At 37.0% G+C, this 25,596-nt stretch overlaps 1 protein-coding gene across 11 annotated transcripts in view; it reads left to right on the top strand.

Annotated features, from left to right (window-relative positions):
* The window catches only part of MYLK (myosin light chain kinase), a 196,261-nt gene that overhangs the window by 150,122 nt on the left and 20,543 nt on the right, over positions 1 to 25,596 (top strand). For all 11 annotated transcript variants that reach the window (XM_034422935.3, XM_034422911.3, XM_034422923.3 and 8 more), the window contains 6 exons: positions 814 to 941; positions 4,568 to 4,721; positions 16,339 to 16,641; positions 21,605 to 21,643; positions 21,728 to 21,821; positions 24,079 to 24,282. In XM_034422935.3, coding sequence (XP_034278826.2) covers positions 814 to 941; positions 4,568 to 4,721; positions 16,339 to 16,641; positions 21,605 to 21,643; positions 21,728 to 21,821; positions 24,079 to 24,282 — 922 coding nt within the window. The remainder of the gene's footprint in view (positions 1 to 813; positions 942 to 4,567; positions 4,722 to 16,338; positions 16,642 to 21,604; positions 21,644 to 21,727; positions 21,822 to 24,078; positions 24,283 to 25,596) is intronic.

Below are 25,596 nucleotides of genomic sequence, written 5' to 3'. Positions count from 1 at the left end.
CCATGTCAAATCAGTCACTCATGTCCAGTATGACCAGCTATTTTGTAAGAAAGACACACAAAAGGGGGGGGGTTGTCCCTATTATTCTACCAAAACAATTGGAAAAAGAATAAATAAACTAATTTAAAGCAGATTTGTTCCCCTAAAATCTGAAGCAAGGAATATAAGAGGCTCTCTAGGTCTAAACCAAGAAGATCCTAAGATCAAGAGGACTGTCCATGGAAGTCGGAATCCTCTCCATCTTTACTTTACATAGGATGATTGCTAGAATAGCCAGCATGACCTTGGAACACTTTTTCCCCTGTAAAGAATTTCTGAAGTTGGACTGGGCTTACAGCTTTAGCAGGAAAAGGTTTGTACAGTCTGGCAAAGTTGTTAGTGCATTTCATAATGGACTAGCATTCTCGCCATGCCTGTCAAAAGCAAGCTTTGGTTGGGTGAGAAGGATCTGGATAGTCAATTGTATGCCAAGGAAACTGACAGGTTTCATTTCCAGGACTGATTTATCAGCACAGATTTATAAAGCTTCCTCTGTCCTTTGAGTTTTGACGAATGTTCATTCATGAATTTGACTCAAAAGAGGTTTACCGACTCTTTAGTTTGGATATATATTTTGCTAGCAGGCATTGAATCATTAAGTAGAGGTTGAAGGATTCTATTATCATAACTATAAACAAGATCCTGTATTTTTGTTAGTTATAGCTTTGGGACTGGGTAAACGATTGGTTTCTATTTTATATATCCGCTTCAATATATTTGTGGTTTTTACCTCTGAAAAAAAAAATCCTAAAAAATGTTTCCTCTTTTTATCAGCTCTTCCTCCTCAGATTGTTCAGTTCCCAGAAGACCAGAAAGTAAGGTCTGGTGAATCAGTAGAGCTATTGTGCAAAGTATCAGGAACCCTGCCTTTAACCTGTACTTGGATGAAATTTCGGAAGCAGGTAATAGAATTTTTGCTGCTATTCTTTTAATCATAAATTGCATGATAGAAAAGATGTTTTGATTAAGATTGAAAATAATTTCTTGCTTGTGGTATGTAAATAACCAAAAGCTGGTATGTAAACAAATATACATTGGGAAGGGCAAAATGTTTTAAAGCTATGAAATTCTGGTAATAATAACTCTGTAGCCCAGTGTTTGTTAACCTTGGCAACTTGAAAATAGGTAGACCGCAATTCCCAGAATTTCTCAGCCAGAATTCCTCAGCCAGCTGAATGTATTTGTGGTAAAGGAAATCCTTGTGATATATGTTTAATTAATATCTCTCATTTTGGGGGACAGAAATGGACAAATTAACAGCTCTAAATATGTTGCTGGCCTTATTTGAACACTTTCTAGTTTTAAAAAAATGAGATTTCTTTTAAGGAAAGTAGGTACAACAATCCCATTCTCAAAGATTGAAAATTGAATATGCTGGTAGAAAGATTTGATTTGATCTGCTCCAAGATGTTTTTTTTAATAAAAAAAACCTCTACAATTGTAAAGAAAAATGTTAAATTTCTTGACGTAGAACGTCCCAATCCTGATTCTAATCCCCTCATTATTTAAATAATATTTATTGAATTATAAATAACACAGTTAACTATATCTGTATATAGATATAAGATGCCAAAACAGCTTGATCTTTGTCCCTCTTTACAATAATTGAAACCCCACCCCTTTTTTTTTGATAATGTATAGTTGCACTGACAGTATTGTACACTATTAGAGATAAATATATAATATTAACCCAAATATATAACAACTGAGCACCCTCTCTAAACTTCTGATATTTCTCACAGAATACAGTTTATATTACTTTGTCTGAATTTAGCCTGCTATGGAGACAGTGGAAGACAGCTATATTCTTCATTATACTAATGTAAAGTGGGCAACATCTGTTGGATAATATTGACCTTCAGGTGTTTAGTGACTGTGGTTTAGACAACCATTTCCTGATGTTTCACCAGCAATTGTGGCTGGCATCTTCAGAGATTCAGGCCACAGAAACTGAGCAAAACTTCCCATTTTTATAGCCGGGTGACCTGACTTCTGATTGGTCTTTAGCCAAGATGATTTCTAATTGGTGCAGGTAAGGGCTTATCTATGATTGGTTCTTGGCTTGTGCTTGAACAGTATTGTTTTGGTGGAGTAAAAAAAAAATCCAGAAAGGCCAAGGATGGCAGAGACCCCACTCACAGCATCCAAAGTCTACCTTTAGCACTTGGCAGTTGTATATTGATACCACAAAACAATTTCCGTACTTGACTGAAATAACACAAGAGGTACTACAGATTCAGACAACTCAAAAAATCATCAGTAGTGGAAAATGTGCTACAGCATAATGATCATGAAATTCAATTCAGGGACACACAAGTGTACACAACTATTACATGCACCAGCACAGAACAGCTGTTGACAAACTTGGTGTTTGTCAAAGTGTTGAATATTTTTATCAATATCTCTTTTAAAGATTTACAGGATTTGGCAGTATCATCATACCATACCATTATCACTAATAATTTTATTGATCAGAAGATCCCTAATACAGGAATTGTATTAATTCACAGTTGTAAATGAAATACTGTCTAATACATGTATTTAGTTCTTTGGTTACATGAAACATCTGGATTCCATATCTCGAACACTTGCTGAGCACTAATAAAAGACATGAAGGGACTTGAAGAAAAGACAAAACAATGCAAATTGAAAATACTACTGTCTTCTCTGATGCTAATTATGAATATACTACTTGTCCTGTAGGATCAGCTTGGTGTTTAACCAAGACAAGTTTTACAATGTTCATGATTTTTTTAAAAAAAATCTCAAAAGTTATGGAAACAAAAGCCAAACTAAATAGCCTTTACTTTTAATGAAACTCTATGAGTTGGAAAAGCTATTCTCGAACAGGAAATTAATGGAATGACAAAAAAATCATTGACCCAAGTATTTTCACATCTAGAATAAACTGTGCTTTTCTTTGTATGCTTATAATTAAATAATATTTCTTACTGACTCCAATTTATGCTTACCAATTTCTCACTGATTCTTCCCCATCTGAAGTAATGGAATCCACTGTAATATTTGGGAAGACCAACAGTTTCAACTGGGAAAACTCAAGAGCTTATTTTCAAGTCTGTTAAATGCTATTTGGGAGGTAATGGGTGAAGTAATGCTACTTGAGTGTAAGCTGCCAATAATGCCTGTTCCCAATACGATAGAGTTTCTTAGTCTCTAGTGTGATTTCAGTAACTAGTGGAAAGAAGCCTGTGTGCATAAGTAGATATGGAATTATCTCACTAGATATTTCCAAATTTGGAAGACAAAGAAATGTAAATGCTCCAAGTTCTCCTGTTAATGTTGATCTATTTAAAAAAATGAAGTAATAAAATCCACAATAAATCTTTTAAGGACTGGTTGAATAGTTTCTTGTAATTTTGTTAAAAATCAGAATATTTAAATAAGCAAAATATTAAATGTTAGGATTAATTTTGTGCGTATGTGATTTAATATTGCCTTTCTGGTATTTAATATTAGATATTATTTAATACATTATTTGTACTTATAACCACTCTTGCTTTTGCTGGGTATAATTAATTAGTTTGAAAATGTAATACTGACGCAAATCCAAATGGTAGAACTACTACCAAAGGAAAGCAATATTTATTCGATTGTCTCCAAGAAAATTTATGATTGGGACTATTAACAACTTTTATTTAAGGATATAGCTTACTTTGACAGCAAACAAAAATCCCCTATGTCATAGCTTTAATTTTTTAAAATATATTTTTATTAAAAGTGTTTTCTTAATAGAAATAAAGACGATAGAAAAAAGGGAAAAGAAAGGGGATAGAGGAGATAAAATGAGGGGAGAGGGAAAAAGAAATAAAAGAAACAAGCAGTAACTTCAGACATTTTATGGTGCAGTAAGATATATAATAAAGTTACAGTATCAACTTTTTAGTTATACCAAATAGTATAGTATAGCGGTGAAGACCTGGCTTTTCCGGCAGGCCTGGAGCCGTTGATCTTGCTCTTGCGATCCGGCGAGATCCGGCCATGAATGGTGTGAATGAGTTTTAATGTTTTTAATTTTTAAATGTTTTTTATAATGATTTTAAATGCATTGTGAGCCGCCCTGAGTCTTCGGAGAGGGGCAGCATACAAATTGAATAAACAAACAAACAAACAAACAAACTACTAGTCATTTCTATATTAGTAATTCACTATAATTGTTAAAACCTCAAATCAAAATGTCATTTTCTCTCTTTCCCGCCAAAAGTGCAGTTTTAAATTTTGAATGTATAGGGTGAGATTGTTCATAATTTCTTCATTCTAAGCGTCCTTAGATGAGATTTGGGTTGAAAGTTTACCAGTGGGAAAGGAACATCTTCTCTAAGGCTTTTCTTGACTAAAAATGTGATTAATATCACATGAGAGTATATACAGAGGTGATCTCAAGAAAAGACATAATGTTATAATCAGCTAAACACATTTCTTAATATGTTTTAATATGTGTAGCCTATGAAATCCTAGTTTACTATATTTTTTAGAATATCTATATTAATCAACCTGTTTAATTTGGCAGCTCCAAGAAAATGAACACATCAAAATTGAGAATGCTGAGAATAGCAGTAAGCTAACCATCTCCTCCACAAAGCAGGAACATTGTGGCTGTTATACTTTAGTAGTGGAAAACAAGCTGGGTAGTAAGCAAGCCCAAGTTAATCTTACAGTTGTAGGTAAGTACAAAAAAATGATGGTTATATTTTTGTTTTTCATGTTTCTGGAATCAGGTTGTATTTCCATTTGGAGTACTTGAGCTGATTATCTAATTATATATCTAATTAGATGTTAGAAAATAAATTAACTTTAAAAAGCAATGCTAATTCAAAGGAAAATAATATATAACAAATAAGAAGAATGGTTTCAATAAGAAGTCGGAGTACTGTCTTCTACTGACTATATACAGATTGAGAATGTAGAATGAAATTGTACTGGTATTAATTAGGTTTAACTTCTGTAGGGTTGTTAAACTGTTTGGTTCCAACATGCTTTTAGTGTGAATGGTGAACCTAGGCTGCCATTATCATTTTTTAGTACTGATCCAGTCCTCAGAAACCCCCATGCTTTTCAGTAGCAGTAGGTTTGCACTTTCATTTTCATCTTTCTTCTGTCTTTAACAGTAGCTTATATTCTGGGCAGTCTTCCCTCAATTCACTTTGAATAGCTTCCTCCTGTACTGAGTAAACATGAATGAGATCACCTTCAGTGAAGTATTCCTGGTTCAAGGAGATATCTCAAGAACAGAAATTATACAATTTGTAGATTCAGGAGCACCATGACCTCAGAGTCCCTTTTGCTTCTTGGGGTTCTTTCTGATCATGATTTCTATGAACAAAACTTTGCACTATTTTGTTATGAAAAGATTAAAGTGCAAGTGCTATAACTGGCATATCAGAATGGAAACCCCCAAACCTAAAGCCTGAACTCTCACAGAGCAAAGTCACCTCAACTATTTTGTATCCCTCACTCCACTCCAAAAATGTCATGTCTTGTCCTAGCCCACCTATATGTTTTTCAGCTTCCCTTAATATTTTCATTTGTCTCTAGAAGCACACCATAGCAAGATTTAACTTAGTATATAGCAATCTCCTGTATTTGGCTCTCCCACAATGATAAATATAATGTGAGTAGCTAATGCCATGGCACACAACAGGATTAATGGAAGCCCAACTACTTCAGTGTTTATTTCTGCACTTCTTTGTCTTGATTGACAGGACTATCCCTGTTATCAGGATCTTGTTCATAGGTAGAATGATGTGCAAAGCTGTTGGCTGAGAATGCCTAGACAAGAAAGGGGAATCCCCATTCTCATTTTGCACAGGGTACCCAAGTAGGTATGAGATATTCAGGAACACCTTTCATGAGGATGCCAAGATATTTAAGCCATTGAGGGCAGAAGGTTATCAAGAAGCACAGCAACAGACAGCTTTACTTCCCTTAGCAACAATTCTGTTATATCTGTATCTCTTTAATAAGAATGTGTAACCATCTACAACCATCTACTAACATTTTAAACATGTCTATAATTTATGCTAGAATATCTTTTCTTAATTAGGTCAGGTTGTTGAAGGGAGGTTTTTTATTATTGTACTGGGAAAATTAGTGTGAGCTGTTAAAATAGTTAAATTTCATGAACCAGTATAAGCTATAAAATGCCTGTTTATAATAACCATTGGTGTGAGTTATGATCATCTTTTTTTTTCAAATGTGAAATTGAAAGCAGTGTGCGTTAATGGCAGCTATACTAAGCTAGATGATTTGATTGATTGATTGACTAAAGATATTGGATAGCTTCCTCTTTTTGTTCCCTACAGTTGAGCATATTTCAGGCTATTCCAGATCCAAAAAAACTGTATAGACGGGAAAATCAGCAAGTAGAATAGTAGGGTTGGGATATTTCAGGTTACATATGAAGGAACTACAAGGGCAGAGAAACAAAACATAAAATATTGAGTGATTTAGATTATTTAAGGGAAAAGCAAAATGTTTGTTCAATAGATTTGGGAATTGATACCTTTTACTCAAGTTGAAAAATTGTTTCCCTGGAAAAATGTTAATCTTAAATTTATGAAGTTTGGTCCCTGTTATCTGAAAGCATAAAGACAGGAGCAGATTTACAAAATATTGAAAGTACGTCAAATTTTCAGGAAGTTTTGACTTGGAGATGGTAACTCCAAAGGAGTCAATAAAAGAGTTTAGAAATCTTCCTTTCCAAAATTTGTTAATATAGCTGCCACTGTCTATTTCATGGTTCTGATACTAACATTATTTGCAAAAACAATGCATTTTCTTTTTACATTGAGGTTTGGTGTTTTTTAAAAAAGTTACCCAGTATGTAATTCATCTTCCTTGTCCCTTTTTACCCTTATGAGTCTTGATGAAAGGCTCTCAACTTTGCAGATGAAATTGGAAACATTTTATAATTCAGTGTTTAAAAGTTTCTAAATATTATCAAAGCAAGTTATATACTGTAGTAATGTATGAAGATGAAAAGACACTTTCCAAGATTTTCACAAATGCATAAGAAATCATTGGGATTCAATATTGTCATTCAATAATTCTTCATTTTAGCTATAAGATTTAATTAGAGGAAGTGTTGTAAAACAACGTAATCACAGATACCACATTAGATAATTTGTCTATTCAACTGACACCTTTTAGGAAACAAGGAAGCTCTCATAGAGAATTAAAGTTCACCGTAGCTTCAGTGTTGAAAAATGATACAGTTTTATGAGAAGAAAGTTCTGTTTATTATGGAACTTGCTCACTACATGAAGATTTTTTTTTTAGAAAACTTACTCTTTTCTTGTCTAAATCCAAATTTTTGCTAAAAATAGAATTCATTAACATCTATATAGAATAATGCCTTTAAATTACAGTTCTTTCCTCCCTTGGAAATATAAGCTACACAATGTTTTTTTTCCAGTGAAAGCAGAGAAGTTTACAGTGACCCCAAGCCCTGAGAGCAGTAACTTAGAGTTCAGTTATGGCCTTTTATGGTTTCATTTTTCTCCCACAAATGAATCTCAAGTGCAGCCTTTGCCAGCAATGTCGGCATGGACATCATCCAGCCAGCTTTAGCAGTATTTTAAATACCTTCTCTGGCTAAACAGACGAGCCCATGGAAAAGAATTAATTGTTGCTTTATGCCTGCTCTCTATCTGGCTGGCAAGTTTCTTATTAGCTAATAATAGCGTGGAATGGTAATACGATCACTCAAATTAAAAAGGAGCCAAGGTATCTAAAAAGAACTTTCTTGAGAAGATGCTGCTTCCATCCTGAATGGAGAACAAACAGTCTGTGAGTAACTGTTGGAACTGTGAAGCTAGAATTTTGCAATGAACGCTAATGCCTCTGGATAGCTGATTTTGAGAGTGGGCACAAGGAAGAACCCACATCCCATGTTATTACTATTGTCTGCCCAGAGTTATTCGATTTTTATTTCATTTATGTCTGTCTTTACACCAGCAATTGGTGTTCAAGATTTTGACAGAAAGTAAGATCAGTTTTTTAAAAAGCCCTTACTGTTTCAAGGATAAGAAAAACATTATTGAAAACACAATTACAACACGAACAGCACCACCCAGCAAATTATCTTAGATAACAGGAAAAGGTAAAGGTAAAGGTTCCCCTCACACATATGTGCTAGTCATTCCCGACTCTAGGAGGCGGTTCTCATCTCCATTTCAAAGCTGAAAGAGCCAGCACTGTCCGAAGATGTCTCCGTGGTCATGTGGCCGGCATGACTAAATGCCAAAGGCACACAGAACGCTGTTACCTTCCCACCAAATGTCCCTATTTTTCTACTTGCATTTTTTATGTGCTTTCGAACTGCTAGGTTGGCAGAAGCTGGGACAAGTAATGGGAACTTACCTGTTACGTAGCACTAGGGATTTGAACTGCTGAATTGCCGACCTTTTGATCGACAAGTTCGGCATCTTAGCCACTGAGCCACCACGTCTCCTTTTAGATAACAGAGACTTGCCTTAATAACAATATTTTTCAAACTGATTAAAAAGTAAAAGAAAGGAGACTTGTGTTAGCAAAGCATTTCAAAATCTGAAAGCAGTCACCCTCGCACATTTTAATTATAACAAAAGGGACTCTCTCAAAGATCTCAGCCTCCCCTATAAAAGCTAGATGAACAGCATTTCCATTTATTTGAACTAGTTTTAATAAAGTTAAATATACCAGTTTTGCAATAACAGTCATGTGCCACAGCATGTTGTAATATCAACACCTGAAAGCCAGCATATTGAAGAGAAAGCTTTGAAGCTTATTCTTCTTCCTGATGTGATTCAAGATTTCAGTGATAAGATGCATTCATAATTGTACTCCTGCATGTTTGGGGTAGAGGGTAGAGGGTAGAGCCGAGGACTTTGTACAGTATCTGTATGACAAAATCGCTCAGATTCGGCAACACCTGGACTCTGACTGGGTAGATTCAGGGGGGATGATGGAGGCAGGTCTTGAGAATATTACCTGGGAAGAGTTTGATTCCGTGACTCCCGAAGACGTGGACACGTGAATAGACTGAGCACAGCCACATGTTTATTGGACCCATGTCCCTCCTGGTTGGTGCTGGCCTCCCGGGAGGTTATGCGAGGCTGGCTCCAGGGGATTATAAATGCTTCCTTGAGTGAGGGTGTCTTCCCCGCCGCCTTGAAGGAAGCGGTGGTGAGGCCCCTCCTCAAGAAGCCTTCCCTGGACCCGGCAGTGTTGGCTAATTATCGTCCAGTCTCCAACCTTCGCTTTGTTGCGAAGGTTGTTGAGAGTGTGGTGCGTGACAGCTTCCTCAGTACCTGGATGAATCGGCTTATCTAGATCCGTTCCAGTCGGGCTTCAGGCCTGGGTACAGCACGGAGACAGCATTGGTCGCATTGGTCGATGATCTCTGGAGGGCTCGGGACAGGGGTTGCTCCTCTGTCCTGGTCCTATTAGACCTCTCAGCGGCTTTTGATACCATCGATCATGGTATCATGCTGCACCGGTTGGAAGAGTTAGGGGTGGGGGGCACCGTGTTGTGGTGGTTCTCCTTTCTCTCCGACCGGTCACAGTCTGTGTTGACAAGGGGGCAGAGGTCGACCCCAAGGCCCCTTGTATGTGGGGTGCCACAAGGGTTGGTCCTCTCGCCCTTTCTGTTCAACATTTATGTGAAGCTGCTGGGTGAGATCATCCGTTGTTTCGGGGTGAAGTACCATCAATACGCTGATGACACTCAGCTGTACATTTCCACCCCGGATCACCCCAATGACACCCTTGAAGTGATGTCCCGGTGCCTGGAGGCTGTACGGATCTGGGTGGGGAGAAACAGACTCAGGCTCAACCCATCCAAGACCGAGTGGCTGTAGTTTCCAACATCCCGATATAGTCAGTTGGTGCCATCACTGACTATTGGGGGTGAGTCGTTGGCCCCCACAGAGATGGCTCGCAACTTTTTTTTTTAATTTGATTTATATGCCACCCTTCTCCGGAGACTCAGGGCGGCTTACAATGCGTTAAGCAATAGTCTTCATACTTTTGTATATTTATACAAAGTCAGCTTATTGCCCCCACAAACTGGGTCCTCAATTTACCTACCTTAGAAAGGATGGAAGGCTGAGTCAACCTTGAGCCTGGTGAGATTCGAATTTACAGTAATTGCAGACAGCTGGTGTTAATCACAATGCTATCAGTCTGCTGAGCTACCAGGCCCTACTTGGGTGTCCTCCTGGACTCACTCCTGTCTTTAGAAGAGCATTTGACGGCTGTGGCCGGGAGGACTGTTTATCAGGTTCGCCTGATCCGCCAGTTGCGTCCCTTTCTGGATCGGGACTTGTTACGCACGGTCACTCATGCCCTCGTCACTTCCCGCCTGGACTACTGTAATGCTCTCTATATGGGGCTCCCCTTGAGGAGCACCTGGAGGCTCCAACTGGTCCAGAATGCGGCTGCATGGGTGGTTATGGGAGCGACGTAGCACTCCCATGTGACTCCCCTCCTGTGCGAGCTGCACTGGCTCCCAGTAGTCTTCCAGGTGCGCTTCAAGGTTCTTGTTACCACCTTTAGAGCGATCCATGGCTTAGGACCACGGTACCTACGAGACCGCCTTTTGCCACCAATAGCTTCTCACCGACCAGTACGCTCCCATAGAGAGGGTCTTCTCAGAGTGCCGTCGGTCAAACAATGTCGACTGGTGGCCCCCAGGGGGAGAGCCTTCTCTGTGGGGGCACCTGCCATCTGGAACGAGCTCCCCCCGGAGATACGGAAGATCCCGGATCTGAGCACTTTCCGCTCGCTCTCAAAACATTCCTATTCCAGCAGGCTGGTCTGGCCTAACCTCCCTTTTTAATTGCTTTTAAATTGGTTTTATAATTGGGGTGTTTTAAATCTGGCCAAAGTATTTAATGTATTTTAAATGGTTTTTAACGTTTGTATTATGTATATTATGTATATTTTACTTTTTTGGCTATTCACCACCCTGAGTCCTTCGGGAGTAAGGTGGTATATAAATTTAATTATAAATAAAACAAACAAACAAACAAACAAACAAACAAACAAATAAATAAATAAATAAATAAAATATTTGTTAAGCCATACTGCACCCTTTATGAATATAGGAATGAACCAAATAAACACGACTAGCTTTAAAACTGCTGGATAAGCTCAATTGTTGGTCCCTTCTGTTTCATACGCTGACTGTATCTCAGAGACCACCACTGGAAATTAACTATGGCAGATTGTGAAAGCATGGGGATACTTATTTTAAAAAATGAAACACAAGAAGCATAGGATTGGCATGATTTGAGCACCTAAGTGTGAAGTTCAGCGTGAATGTTTGCTTAACCTTTCCAGGCCGTGGTGTCTGTTTTAAATTGTTGAAATTACTGGCAATCATTTAAATATTTCCAATGCTTAGTAGACTAGAATTAATACAGCATGTTTGTCTGGGCTTTATTCAGGTAGCCTGGGTGCACCCTGCTTCTATAATGGGACATTGTGTTCCTATGTGCAAAAATGTGGGATATAAATAGAAATAAATGCATAAGTAGTAACAAAAACACACCGGCTGTAATAGCATAGCAAAGCTAGCTCTTGTACTTGCAAGGCAATGAACCAGTTAAGAGTTTGGAAGGCTGTAGAATTCTTGTAGACCTAATTCTACATTTTCCTGGAAGCAACTGAGTCTAGTAAATACTGACCATTCATAGGATAGACAGAATGTCTATTAGGATCCTTAGAAGGAAGGGCTTAGACATACCTATTTCAGTTATGTCCATGTACGTTCTTTTAATTTTGTCCTTACTTGCTCATGAGAAAAAATTAAAGCACTGTAATTGGTGACCTGGTTGCAGGGAACTAAAACAGTAACATTCTACCCTTGACTTGTGCTGTCAAATCCTGAGAATAATTATGTGCAGGTATATGTCACTCAATGTATAGATTTTCAGCACACACAGAAATATTTCTGTCCATTTTTAGAAACAATGTGACCCATATACATATTGCACATCTATTACAAGTACAGGAAGTCTTTGATTTACAACAGTTCATTCAGTGACCATTTGAAGCATTGAAAAAAGTGGATTATAACCATTTTTCATGCTGATGACTGTTGCAGCATCCCCCATGGTCATGTGATCCAAATTCAAAAGCTTGGCAATTGTCTCATAATTATGATGGTTGCACTGTTCTGGGGTCATGTGATCACTTTTTCTCACCTTCTGGCAAGCAACATCAATAGGGAATGTTGCTGATGCAACCTAAGGCTGCACTTGCTTTTTTGCCACTTGATTCATATTTAAGTGGTGGTCCACCAAGACTCCTAAATCACTCTCACAAGCACTACTGTTGAGCCAGGTACTGCCTGTTCTGTACCTGTGCCTTTGGTTTTTCCTACCTAAGTGCAGAACCACTGAATTGTATCTTGTTGGATAGGGTCCAATGCTTAAGTGTGTCAAGAGTCTTCTGAATCTTGAATCTTGAGTGTTAGCAGTTCCCCCCAGCTTGGTTTAATTTGCAAATTTGATGAGCGCCCCTTTGTTTCTCTTATCTAGGTCATTTATGAGAATGTTGAAAGATGTTTGGCCTAAGATAGAACCTTGAGGTTCTCCACGGCATGCTTCCCTCCATGTAGATGTAGTTCCATTGACAGCCAGATGCTGTCAATTTTGGTTTGTTCAGCCAACTGCAAATCCATCAGATGGTTGTCTATCCTACATTGTTCTATCTTATAAAGAAAAAGGCTTTGGTTTACTTTACCAAATGCCTTACTGAAGTCTAAATGTATTATATCACCAGCATTTCCTTGATCCACTAATTTAGTCACCTTATCAAGTGCTTTTTCAGGCTACTCTATGCCTTAATAATGCTGATAAATTAAACACAAATTTGTGGAGAGAGAAATTTACTCTGCATTTTTTCTTTTCCAAATGCTTTCTAATACTGCTGATACTGCACAAAAGATGAAAAGTAATAACTTATTGATACTTGAGGATTAAACACTAAAGAACTTCTTAAATAAAAACCTAAACATCACTTGTGAATGCTACTACTGGAACTAATCGGTTCCTGCCAAGAAGGAAACAAAACATCCCTGTTTTTAAAACACAAGGGAGAGGCCCAGTAATGGGTTTTCACTAACATTACACTATGAATGTGACACAATTGTATCAAACATCATAAATCTATTTATCTGCAGTATTTCCAGCTGTAATGATTTCTTCCATGCCTTAAGAAAACTTTAACATTTATACACACAGAGTCCATTCATAAATACACACAGAGTCCATTCATAAATATCACTTCTGGGCAGGGGGTTGGACTAGAAGACCTCCAAGGTCCCTTCAAACTCTGTTATTCTATTATATGTATCCAATCTTTTTTCTTCCTTACTGAATAAACATGAACACAATCCATTAATTTTGATATCAATTAATAGCATTTGCCATAAAGCTGCAGCCAAATATAGATGCTTGAAAGCAGATTCCATTGAAGTTAGTGGTATTTAAAGTCCATTCATTAAAAATAGAGCTTTGCAATGGTTCTAGTTGATGATTCAGCAAATACAGCATCTTGCTTTCCCAGAGCAGCCAACCAGTTCTTCTGGGAAGCAAATTAAGAAGGTAAAACCTTGTCTTTGTTTCTCTCAACATGTGATTTCAATCTGGAGACTGCCTTTGGTGGTAGCCATTGTTAGGATTCTCTTTGCTTACCCTACCCCATGGCATCCACACCTTATTGACTTTGTCCAACTTTCCCAATATGGGCCATAAATTAGGGAATGATGGTTTCATAGTCTGTTGTTATAGTATGTAGCATAAGGAAAGATGAGCCTTGACCCAGCAATTATAGCTTATATTATTACAATAGGTGATGGGTTCATCAATGGGCAACCAAGTTACATAACAAATATATTAGCTTAGTAAATATGTTTACGATTGTACTGTTTTGTAAAATACATTTTATGGATGTATGGAAGCATTTTATTTAGTTCTTTGAAAAACATCCTAATTCTTCAGGACTGAAAATGGTTTGCTCTTTTGCTGTTAGTGCACCTATACAAGTAACAGGAGATTTATGCTTCTTTTAAATTGATTTAGTTTTACAGTTATATATTGTGCTGGGTTCCAAACATTAATCTTCACTCTTGGAAATTCAATTTTTATTTTAAATTATGGCTAGCTTTTATTAAAAAACATTTTTAAAAGGATATATTTTAATGCCAGAAAGCAACTAGGATAATAATGTATCTGGGCCTTAAATAGGAGCTCTGGTAGCGCAGCAGACTAAAGCACTGTTATTAACATCAGCTGCCTGCAATTACTGCAAGTTCAAATCTCACCAGGCTCAAGGTTGACTCAGCCTTCCATCCTTTCTAAGGTAGGTAAAATGAAGACTCAGATTGTGGGGGCAATAAACTGACTTTGTATAAAATATACAAAAGTATGAAGGCTATTGCTTAACACATTGTAAGCCGCCCTGAGTCTTCGGAGAAGGGTGGCATATAAATCAAATCCAAAAAAAAAAAAAAATAGTCTATACAGAAAATTCTTAACCGTAAAATACTTGCAACTTTTAAGAGGTTAAAAGTTGGCAAGAAGGAAGCCAAATACAATTAATGCATTCAGTACAAAATGTTATCTATCATTTGTGGCTACTGCATCTAACACTTACCTAAAACCATTTTTAAATTTGTACTCTAGAAAATAAATGGGCTGTTCAGAGGGATTTAAAGAGTCTATGAAAGCATTAACAAATTCAAGAAAGGCCTGCTATAGAACCAAATCATTAATTTTCAATACACTGAATTGGTTTTAATAGTATTAATTGTGTTAATATCTGTTCGGCCATCAAAGAAAGAGGGAAAGATTATTTTATCTCTGGACAAGAAAATGCTTACCTTCATTTTAGGGTGTTGCACTGTGACAGAGAACCATATACTGTATGTGTGCATGTTGTGAATGTGAGATTTAGTAAACGTGTGTTAATGTAGCATAGATTATTTTATTGCATGCAAATATCAGGCGTTGCACAGCCCCACATAAAACACAGACCTTAATATGCTGATTTGTATCAGTTCAGTATCTTGGCCAAAAAGGATCCCCTGATCCTGGCATGTAGCATAAATTACTACGATGAATAATAATTGCATGACCAAAGACTCTCCTGCTGACAAATCACTTCTGTCTCTTATTGTCTTCTAAATAAGGATGATAAATGAAAAGTAAGGAGTGTTGAGTATCAAATAACATTGTTGAATCCATGATTTTAGTAAATCATGAGTGCAGGATTACAGAAACCCTCTAGGACTCTTCAAATCTAACAACAGGTTTGTGTCCCACACTGTGTAGGTAAAGTCTTAAAGTGTGACTTGCTGTCTTGAGAAAAACAAAATTTTCAAAATTTACTTCAAATTTAGCCATTCCTCTGTATGAGAAATAAGAAAGTAATGTATTCTTGTTGTGTTCCCTTTTTCACTTTGTATTTTAGGGTTCTATTTTAATTCTATTCTGTTCATACTCCTTTCATTTTTTCCCTTTTTATTATTGTAAGCCATCTAGAGTAGCCCCACAGCAAGATAGGCAGCAAATAAATGTAACAAATAAATAATAATAATAATAATAATAATAATAATAATAATAATAATAATAATAATAATAATAATAATAATAATAATAATAATAATAGCAATAGCATAGCATTTGGACTTTTATACCACTTTACAGTGCTTTACAGCCCTCTCTAAGAGGTTTACAGAGTCAGCATATTGCTTCAAACAATCTGGGTCCTCATTGTACCTATCTCAGAAGTATGGAAGGCTGAGTCAACCTTGAGCCTGGTGAGAGTTCAACTGCCAAATTGCAGGCAGCTGGCAGTCAGCAGAAATATCCTGCACTACTGCACTCTAACCACTGCACCACTATTAATGTTATTATAAACTTTTATTCATTAAACATGAAACTCAGTCAACTGAACATTTAATAATATATCACAAATATCATTGACACTGGCTCTGATGGATGATACGGGTTGCTGCCAGCATCCTAGTTATCGACTAAGTATCTTCTTAAAATGTATGTTGTTCCAAGTAGCACAGGCTTTTGCAGTTCTGCTGGTGTTATTGCAGGATTTTGTGATGTACTTTGTAAAATTCTTGGATGTGGTGCCAAGTGCCCTGATGACAATGAGTATCACTGTCACGTTTCATCCATAATTGCGTATTTTTGATGGCCAGGTCGTGATATTTTGTAACTACACAATTATTGTTGTTGTTGTTGTATACACATTGCGTATACATTTCCCTATCTGCAGATAAGCCTGATCCTCCAGCAGGAACTCCCTGTGCATCTGACATTCAGAGTTCTTCCCTCACCCTTTCATGGTATGGCTCCTCGTATGACGGTGGAAGTGCAGTGCAATCCTACAGTGTGGAAATATGGGACACAGTAGACAAGAAATGGACAGATCTCACCACTTGCCGCAGCACTTCATACAGTGTCAAAGATCTTCTAGCTGACCGGGAGTACAAATTCAGGGTGCGAGCTGCTAATGTGTATGGGATCAGCGAGCCAAGTCACGAATCTGAGCTAGTAAAAGTAGGAAAGAAAGAAGAAGGTAAGTCTACCACAAGGGATTATGCTTTGAAATATTTCTGAATCACAGGAATGCTAGTTGCTATAAGTGCATTCAGTTCATTTACACAAAATGAGGAAGTGAGGGTGGATTATGTGAACACACATGAAAGCCCTCTGGAAGAGCATCCCCCATATGTCTCCCACCCTACAATTGATTTGTAATTCTTTTGAAAACCTGACTTTGTTCCCAGCTTGGGGTTAGAATGGTTGTTAACTCTCTGTTTGGGTTTGGCTTTTTTGATGAAGTAGGGTTTCTTTTCAGAAGTATGAAGTTTTTTCCAGTAGTGAAATCCAAATTTTTTTACTACCGGTTCTGTGGGCGTGGCTTGGTGGGTGTGGTGTGGCTTGGTGGGCATAGTTTGGTGGGCGTGGCAGGGGAAGGATACTGCAAAACCTCCATTCCCACCTCATTCTGGGGCCAGCCAGAGGTGGTATTTGCCGGTTCTCCGAACTGCTCAAAATTTCCACTACCGGTTCTCCTGTCAGAACCTGCTGGATTTCACCCCTGGTTTTTTCCCTTTATTTTATTATTTCTTGCTTTTGAGATGTAAGCTGCCCAGAGTAATTTGGGAGTCGTGTAGCTTCTAAATCCAATAAAATTATAAAACGGAGGTTTTATCTATTTGTATCTCAATATGATCCATTTAGTTGCAAGATCCAAAGTTTTTGGTTTGATAATGAATACCGGTACTTGGAAATGAGTGTTATTGTCTTGGGAAAGATACATTTGCTTTAGTCGTATGAATTATAGTTCAATCTTTGTTGCTTTCTTTCTACTTTAAATTCAGCAAAGTAAAGGAGCTTTGCTGTTAGAGTGCAAAAATTCAGTTCATCACTTTCTTCCTGGTAATTCATCATTTAAACATTAGTCTGGCTATGAGTTATTAGATAGCTTAGTGCAAGTAAACCATACTTAAGTAGTAGGTTATATCGTTTTCCCTTTACTATTTGGTGAAGACAAACAGAGTTTTATGGAGCAGCTGGCCATAAGGCATTTTGTAATAGCAAACCACTCTTCTTTGCAACTTGAGTTCCCATTTCTAAAATGATGTTCTGAATTACTTTGCAGGTCTGTTATATGGTAACTGAAATAATAAGCATAAAGTATTTTAAGTTATTAAGGGAAAGGGGTATAGACATCTATCAAAAAGGACTGTTTTGTGATCTTGGGATGGAGGGAGACTTATGAATTGCAGTATAGTATTTTTAGATTATCATGACCAGGATGTGGTACAGACTGTGCCATTTCCTTATATGTACATCAACAATGAATTGACAGATAATAGCTGTTTTTGAGACCAAGGTATTGCAGTTTAGTTGAAAATGTAATTCTGTATATGAAGACTGGCTCTCCAAAACTGGAAAACAGATTATTTTTTAAAAGACTATTTATTTAGAAAACAATCTAGCACAGGGCAGAGGAGACAAATAATCACAAAATGTTTTGGCTTGTATGTTTATTATAAATTATACTCCTGCTTACTTAGTCAGTATATGATAAAGTTAGAATAAAACCATCAAACATTGGAGGAAAAAGCGTCATGTATTAAAAGGAGAAAGTTTCATTAAAATTAGTGACAAATGACACAACTTCTTAAACCCAAAAACATTTTACTGCCTAAAGTGAACAGAACAAGGAATATTTCCAGAGTTTATATTCCACTGCAGGTACCTAGCTTTTAGGTACCTTGGTGTCATTTGATTGGTTCATAGGATTACAGTAGCTCCTTTAATCCGTTACCTATGTAAGATTACATTGTAAATGTGCAGCAAAACAAAAATTAACAATGAAGAGGAAGGATCATTGAAAACATGAAGAAAAAACTTCTGATCTAACAGTCATTTCATTATGAAGTTCCTCACCAATTGCACATTGAAAACGTCAGTCCTGGGCCATAAAATGCTTTTGGCAAAAGAAACTTTTGGTGCAGGTTTCATCTTTTCCAAGAAATTTCAGTCATACCCAAATGCATTTACGATTGATACTGTATAACTTGCTGAATAAAGATAATACAACCCCCAAATAGTATCTTAGATTAATTTACCTGTTTTGGATAGCAATTTCTAAAAATCCCAATCAGCAAAGCCCCATTTGAAGGTTGAATATTAAAATCCAACATATCTGAAGAGTTCCAGAAATCCAGGTTTAAACACTTGAAATAACAAGTTGTTTTGTTTTTAAAGAAATTTTTTAAAAGGTACACCACACCATATATTTTTTTTACATTCATCCCATAAAGAATGGATCATGTGTTTCAGTGTCCGTTTTCCTTTTTAAGATACACTCTGTATGCCCTCTTTATAGATTTGAGTCCAAATAAAAGAGTTCATAGTATTATTTTAGAGTAAAACATTGCAGTAGTTTATATATTTGTAGGGTTTTTTCACTTTTTGATCACTCAGGATTTCACTAAGGGTATCTCACTGAAATTCTTTCTTACTATCAAGAGCCTTGATAGTACAGTGGTCTAAGCACCCTGTTATTAACACAGCTGCCTGCAATTACTGCTGGTTTGAATCTCTCCAAGGCTCAAGGTTGACTCAGCCTTCCATCCTTTCTAAGGTAGGTGAAATGAGGACCCAGTTTGTGGGGGCAATAAGCTGACTTTGTATAAATATACAAAAGTATGAAGGCTATTGCTTAACGCATTGTAAGCCGCCCTGAGTCTCTGGAGAAGGGCGGCATATAAATCAAATTAAAAAAAAAAAAAAACTATATCATCACACTGTCAAGAATGTGTTCCCTTCAAGAAAGAAAGCAATGGAAAACAACTGTTTTAAAGAACGGTCCATATAGAGGAAAGATTCTTCTGTGCTGCAACTTCCCCCCTTTGTCAGTGGAAAAAAACATTGTGAACTTTTTAAGTTATAAAAGGAAATATAATAAATGTGATTATACTTTGTATGCAAGCCTGAGGCATGTGTTTAATCTGAATCCAGCTTTCTTTGGAGGCCATGCATTATAGCTCTGCTTCAGCACAACAATCGTAATAATGAAATAAAATAAATGTTCAGATAGAAGATACAAGTTTTATTTAGAATTTATTACATTAACATTTGAACATTGGGAAGATACTGATTGCATAGCATTTACTAGTTCCTGCATTCAAAAGTGAGAGTAAGACCCCAGGAACACTGCCAGCTATATGCAAATGGCATGAAGATTGATCACACCTGGCAATAAAAGAAGTTTTGGAGCAGTGGAGGGGCTTCAGGTGTCCTCTACATCAGGGGTCACCAACCTTTCGGAACTCAGGGACCACTAAATTGATAATTTTAAATCCCACAGACCACTAATATGATCTGCCTAATGACAGGCTGGGTGGGCGTGGCTAGGTGGGCATGTGACTGGGTGGGCATGATCAACTTGATGTCACTCACGTTGAGGGACACCTCACCAGCCTCTACTCGCCCCTCCCAGCCACACCTCGCCTGCTGGTCTGGGCTCCTTAGGACCCCAACAGGAAGCAGTTGTTGGAGCTAAGCAGCCATCATGAGAAAGAGTTGGCAAAACAGCTCAGTTCAAATTGGATCTGACTGAGAAGGAGGCTCAGTAGAAGCACCTCACTGAGGACTACGAGCATAGGCTTTCCAAGCAGAGGGAAGACCTGTGGGAGTGCAAGGCCAGGTATTAGCACCTGGAGGCTCAGTGAGATGGTCAGCCAATTCCAGGTCATGATGCTGTCCCACTGGAACAAGGCCCTCCGGCTCTTTGCCACTAGCAACACTTTCCTCCAGCCTTTGCCCAAAGGCTGTTTCAGCACTAGGAGGCTGAAACAGACCCCAAGTCGGAATTTCTGTCCCCCTCCGATCCACACAAAAAGACCTGAAGAGGGAGACTCTTTGCAGCAACACAAATGTTCATTGCATGTATCTGGCCCACGGGCCGTAGTTTGAGGACCCCTGATTTAGTGCAATATAAAAAATGCAAATAATTTTTCTGCGGACCACCAAAATTTTCTTGTAGACCACCAGTGGTCCATGGATCACCAGTTGATGACCGCTGCTCTACATGATAGTGACAATTTTATATTTATAACATTTAGTAAAATAAATACCAAGTATTCATTTATAAACCTCATAAAAGAATTTGGAAAGCTTGTTTTTGGTCTGTAGTTCCACAAGATACTGTCTTAAGCTAGATCAGATAATTACTGTCTGCTCTGACTATCCCAAACAGAATTTTTCTCTAACTGGTGACTGTTAACCTGAAACCCGCTGCATACAAATCAGACACTATTCTATCACTGTGCTGTAGCTCTTTCCCATAAATGGTATCTTAAGAGATATACTGTAAATAGCATGAGAGTTGCAATAACGAAGCTAAATTTTTAAAAACAAATACCATGTGCAAAAGTGCTTATAGAAAGTTAATCCAAAAGTTTTCTTCTAAAAAAAGTAAACAAATAATATGTTGTTAGTAAAACCACTATATTAATGTTTCTGCTTGGAGTGGAGGAATAATATGTGGAAAAGAATATATCTTGCATTAATATATATTTTTTTTATTTTGGTAAAACAACATATATTTATAAGATGAGGAAGAAGGAAAACTCAGTTTGGGAACCTATTTGCAAAGCATATATTGGGAGAAAGAAGATCAAGCTTACAAATCTGATGTGCCCAAATAAGAATTCAAATTATATTGCCAACAATAGCCAGGAGTTAAGTGTTGCCATTAAATGATCAAGAGCTAGAACTTTTCATTTCAGTATTTCCAGCATCTTGGCAACCATGAAAATGTTCATGAATTGATCATTGGGCAGATCACAGTTCAACAATATTGTGTACCTCCAAACTTTAGAAAGAGTTCAGTGTGCATAGGTGCCTTATTCCAGAAAGGAATCACAACAAGGCATATGAAATAAAGAACAGGGAAGTAGACAAGCTGGATCATGAGTCTTAAGAAGCATATATATACATATATGTGGTTTTTTTTTTAGGCTCTAAAGAAGAAGAAGAAGCTGAAGGATCTGATGATGGTAAGATCTTGACTATTGCAAAATATGGGATTCATGGTAATAAGGGAATTTTTTATAATTAAATACTTTTGTACTAAATTGTAGAAGCGAAAGAAACAGAAATGGATTATCGGACAGTGTCTATCAATACAGAACAAAAAGTTTCAGAATTCTACCATGTTGAAGAAAGATTGGGATCGTAAGTATAACAATATGTTTCCCCCTTTTATTGAAAAAGTACATTGTCTCATTAAAAATCTATTGTCAATAGCTTTTTAAATGCATATTAAATGAGTCTCTAAGGTATATCTGATTTCTTATTCATACTCAAATAATTTTCTACCAAATGAGTTTATCATCTTAACATTTGCATTTATCAAATGCTGATAATTTTACGGTTAATTGGGAACAATAAAATTGGACTTCTTGATCTGTTTCAGTAATTAGCTTCTTAATCAGGCAGATTCTACAACCTTGCTGCCATAAATTTTGTTTCCATTTTGCCAAATGGACAATTTTTCAATACGATGTGAAAGATATAGGTATGGGTTATTTTATTTTATTGATACTATTTTTTAAAAAACTTAAGCTACAGTTTTGATGTAAGAAGGCATAGATTTCCCAGATGTCAACAAGAATTTTTTTTTAAATGTGTCTTCCTCATTTACCAATCAATTGGTTTAACTTTATGGAACTGTTCTGAAGCTAAATATAGAAAAGATCATTTTGGCAACTGCCAGTGACAGTTCAGCTTTTGGGGAAGCAGAGAATATACCCACTGGTTCACACTAATGACAGTGTGATTGCCACTTTTTACATAAACCTTTCACCTACCCAAACCTTTCACCTACCCTATGGACAACTCTTGCTATGCAGCATCAAATGGCACTCTCCTGCTGCACAGAGTATACTGGGTTGGCTACCTAGATGTAGGTTTCCTGAAAGAGACATATATTTATGGAGAAATGCACTCAATTATTACAAGCAATTGAGGTAACAATTCAATCCAGTTCTCCTGTTGATAAGGTGATAGCACCTCAAGTGTTGTTCTAATATTTGGTTCATTCTTCCCATCAACCCATTAAAGACTGGATGGGTTGAGGATGACAAATGATTCTTAAATGTCTACAGAAATAGATGGAAAAAACTCCCAAAACTTAGATATAAACTGAGAGCCACAATCTGAGATCACACAATTGATTAAATCGTGTACCTAAAAGCATGGTCTGTATCTAAAAACATGATCTAAAAAGCACTGTTTCCAGATCCAATAAATGGCCCTTGCAAGGAATAAAATAAGCCATCTTTTTAAATAAATCCACCACTACTGGAATGCTTGTGTAGCCTTGCACAGAGGGAAGATCAATAATGTATTCCTGATGTCAGAAGGGGGAAGACGCAGACTGGAACAAGCTGGTTGACTTTCCAGGAACAGATTTAGCCCAGTGACAAACATGACAAGATGAAACAGGTCCCTGACATTGGCTCTTTTTCTTAGTCTCAAGAACTCTCCAAGTACTCTGCAAACTTTTAAATACTTCCCTAAGACGAGTAATTCTACTGTCATAATAAAGTTACAATCTCTCTTCCCTTAAATTAAAGAGAATGTATAAACAGTTATTGTGAAAAACTGTTCATCATTCATAGAGAAAGGTAAAGATTTAGCGGGTCCAAATGGATTTCCTTGGTGGGCACCCATCCGCATTCTGACATGCATCTTATTGTTGAAGTCTAATCCATTTTATCAGATTTGCAACTCCATTCTTTCTGGAAGGTCAATTCTCTGTTGAAGGGCAAAGATGCTAGATTCCAAGATCATGCTAGAGAAGTTCACAAAGAAATTATTTAGGATTCCTCTCTTCTAGTTTACTCAGAATGTTCAATGATGCAAAGGACTTTTTCTCTTGTTTCTCCACATCTTTTGTAATCGAGAAATTTCCTACATATTCAAATTACATTTCAATCCTTTTATTACTGGATTAATTACTGTGTTGCTTAACAGAAAAGCCTTGCTTTGCACATTAAGGACTCCAAGTTCAATACTTGGTGTTCTAATTTTAAGATATCTGATATCAAGTATTGTAAGGGCGTGGAGAGCTGTTGCTAGTCACTGTAGAAAAAAAAAGTGCTATATAGGCAAGTACAAAAAAAAGAAATCAGAGTTGTTGTAGGGCAGTTTCCACATTCCGATAACTCTTGCCTTTTCATGTCTGTGCCTGTGAATCCAAGCATGCTGGTTCTGGCTAAGTACCTGTCAGCCAAGCATAAGAATCACATTAATCATCTTAAACCAGTGTTTCTCAACCTTGGAAGCTTGAAGATGGGTGGACTTCAACTCCCAGAATCCCCCAGCCAGCGCTGTCTTAAACCCTAGAATCTAGGTTATCCAGAAAGCATGTTTTCCTGTGTTATGTTATTTTCATTTCATTGGGGGGATTTTTTTCCATATTTTTCAGAGGGAAATTTGGACAGGTTTTCCGGCTTGTTGAGAAAAAATCTGGAAAAGTTTGGGCAGGAAAATTTTTTAAAGCGTATTCAGCTAAGGATAAAGAAAACATAAGACTAGAGATCAGCATAATGAACTGTCTGCACCATCCAAAACTTGTCCAGTTGGTAGATGCTTTTGAAGAGAAAGCTAACATTGTCATGGTATTGGAACTGTAAGTATAAAATTGGCTGTAGTAGGAATAATACCAGTGTCGATGTTTTTATAATCTTTATTTTCTTACCTAACAAGCCTGAACTTGTTTATTATTTTTTTAAATGACATATTTCCCCTTATGTTCTTCCTATGTCCCAAAGCAGAGTAATAGTAATAGTAAACTGCTGTATTACATTGGAACACTACAGTCACACACTCTCTGTCTTCTCAGCTTTGAGTGCAGTAATTGCTTTAAGTAACATCTTGCAATTCAGATTATTTCGTTCAGCTCTACAAAACACAAGAGTCCATTGTTTTTAAACAATTAAATATTATTTCCCTTTGAATATACCGATAAATGGTGATTGCTGTCCAATCCAAGGTGTTTTTACAACATAAGCACTTCCATGGTTTGCAGGCTTATGGGGGAATAAATTCACTGAACAAAATGAGGCAACTTCTGTGGAGGATGAATTGCATTAAATTGTATGTTCCGGTTTTATCTTTTATTTCAATCTAATATTTCCCAGAAGCAGAAAGAACGGCCGTGCAAATGAAAGCTCTTAAAATAGCATTTCAGGCTTGATTTATCCCATCATAATTTGAGGTCATCTGAGATTATATGAATCTAGCAAGTTTTTAATGCATCCCCCCCCTTTAATGTAAGAATTATGTTCTGGCTTTAGAAATTGGGGGACAGAAGAATGCTAATAATTCCATGCACATTCCAGCTGTACCAAGCCTGAAAATCCCCCGGTTTTATTTTGACTTTTAAAGCATTATGGTCTAAGTGATAATGACACAGTATCTTAAGAGTTCAGAAACCTGGAAAAATGTTTTTGCAGTCCTTTTGAACGAATAGTATCCTTCAGTTCCTTTGCATCCACTCCTTATTTAGTGACCGAACTCTGTTTTAACAATCATCATTGAGCAAAATAGTCATTAAGTGAAAGAGAGAGAGAGAGAGAGAGAGAGAGAGAGAGAGAGAGAGAGAGAGAGAGAGAGAGATGGATGCTGCAAAGATCATTGGTTATTACGGTCTCATTCAAATTAAGTTCTCATACAACTATGCCAGTGTTACTCTCATTCTAGAATGCATTTTTGTCAGGCGCATATTGATCAGATAATGATTTTTTTTATTGTTGCAATATTTGCAAATGTGTGCTAAATGAAGAAGTTGCTAAACAAAGAGTGGGCGTATTGTAATTGCAGGAATCATTCCACTAGATCTGTTATTAGTATTAGGCCATATTTGCCTTACTGGTTTAGTGATTCAAGACCATGGGAAATAAACAGCATGATTTTCATGAGCCAAAATTTCTAATGGTTGTTT

Source organism: Pantherophis guttatus, chromosome 1 (genome assembly GCF_059756535.1).
Source record: "Pantherophis guttatus breed Tessera chromosome 1, ASM5975653v1, whole genome shotgun sequence".
Lineage (NCBI taxonomy): Eukaryota > Metazoa > Chordata > Lepidosauria > Squamata > Colubridae > Pantherophis > Pantherophis guttatus.
This window is presented reverse-complemented; position numbering and strand designations above follow the sequence as displayed.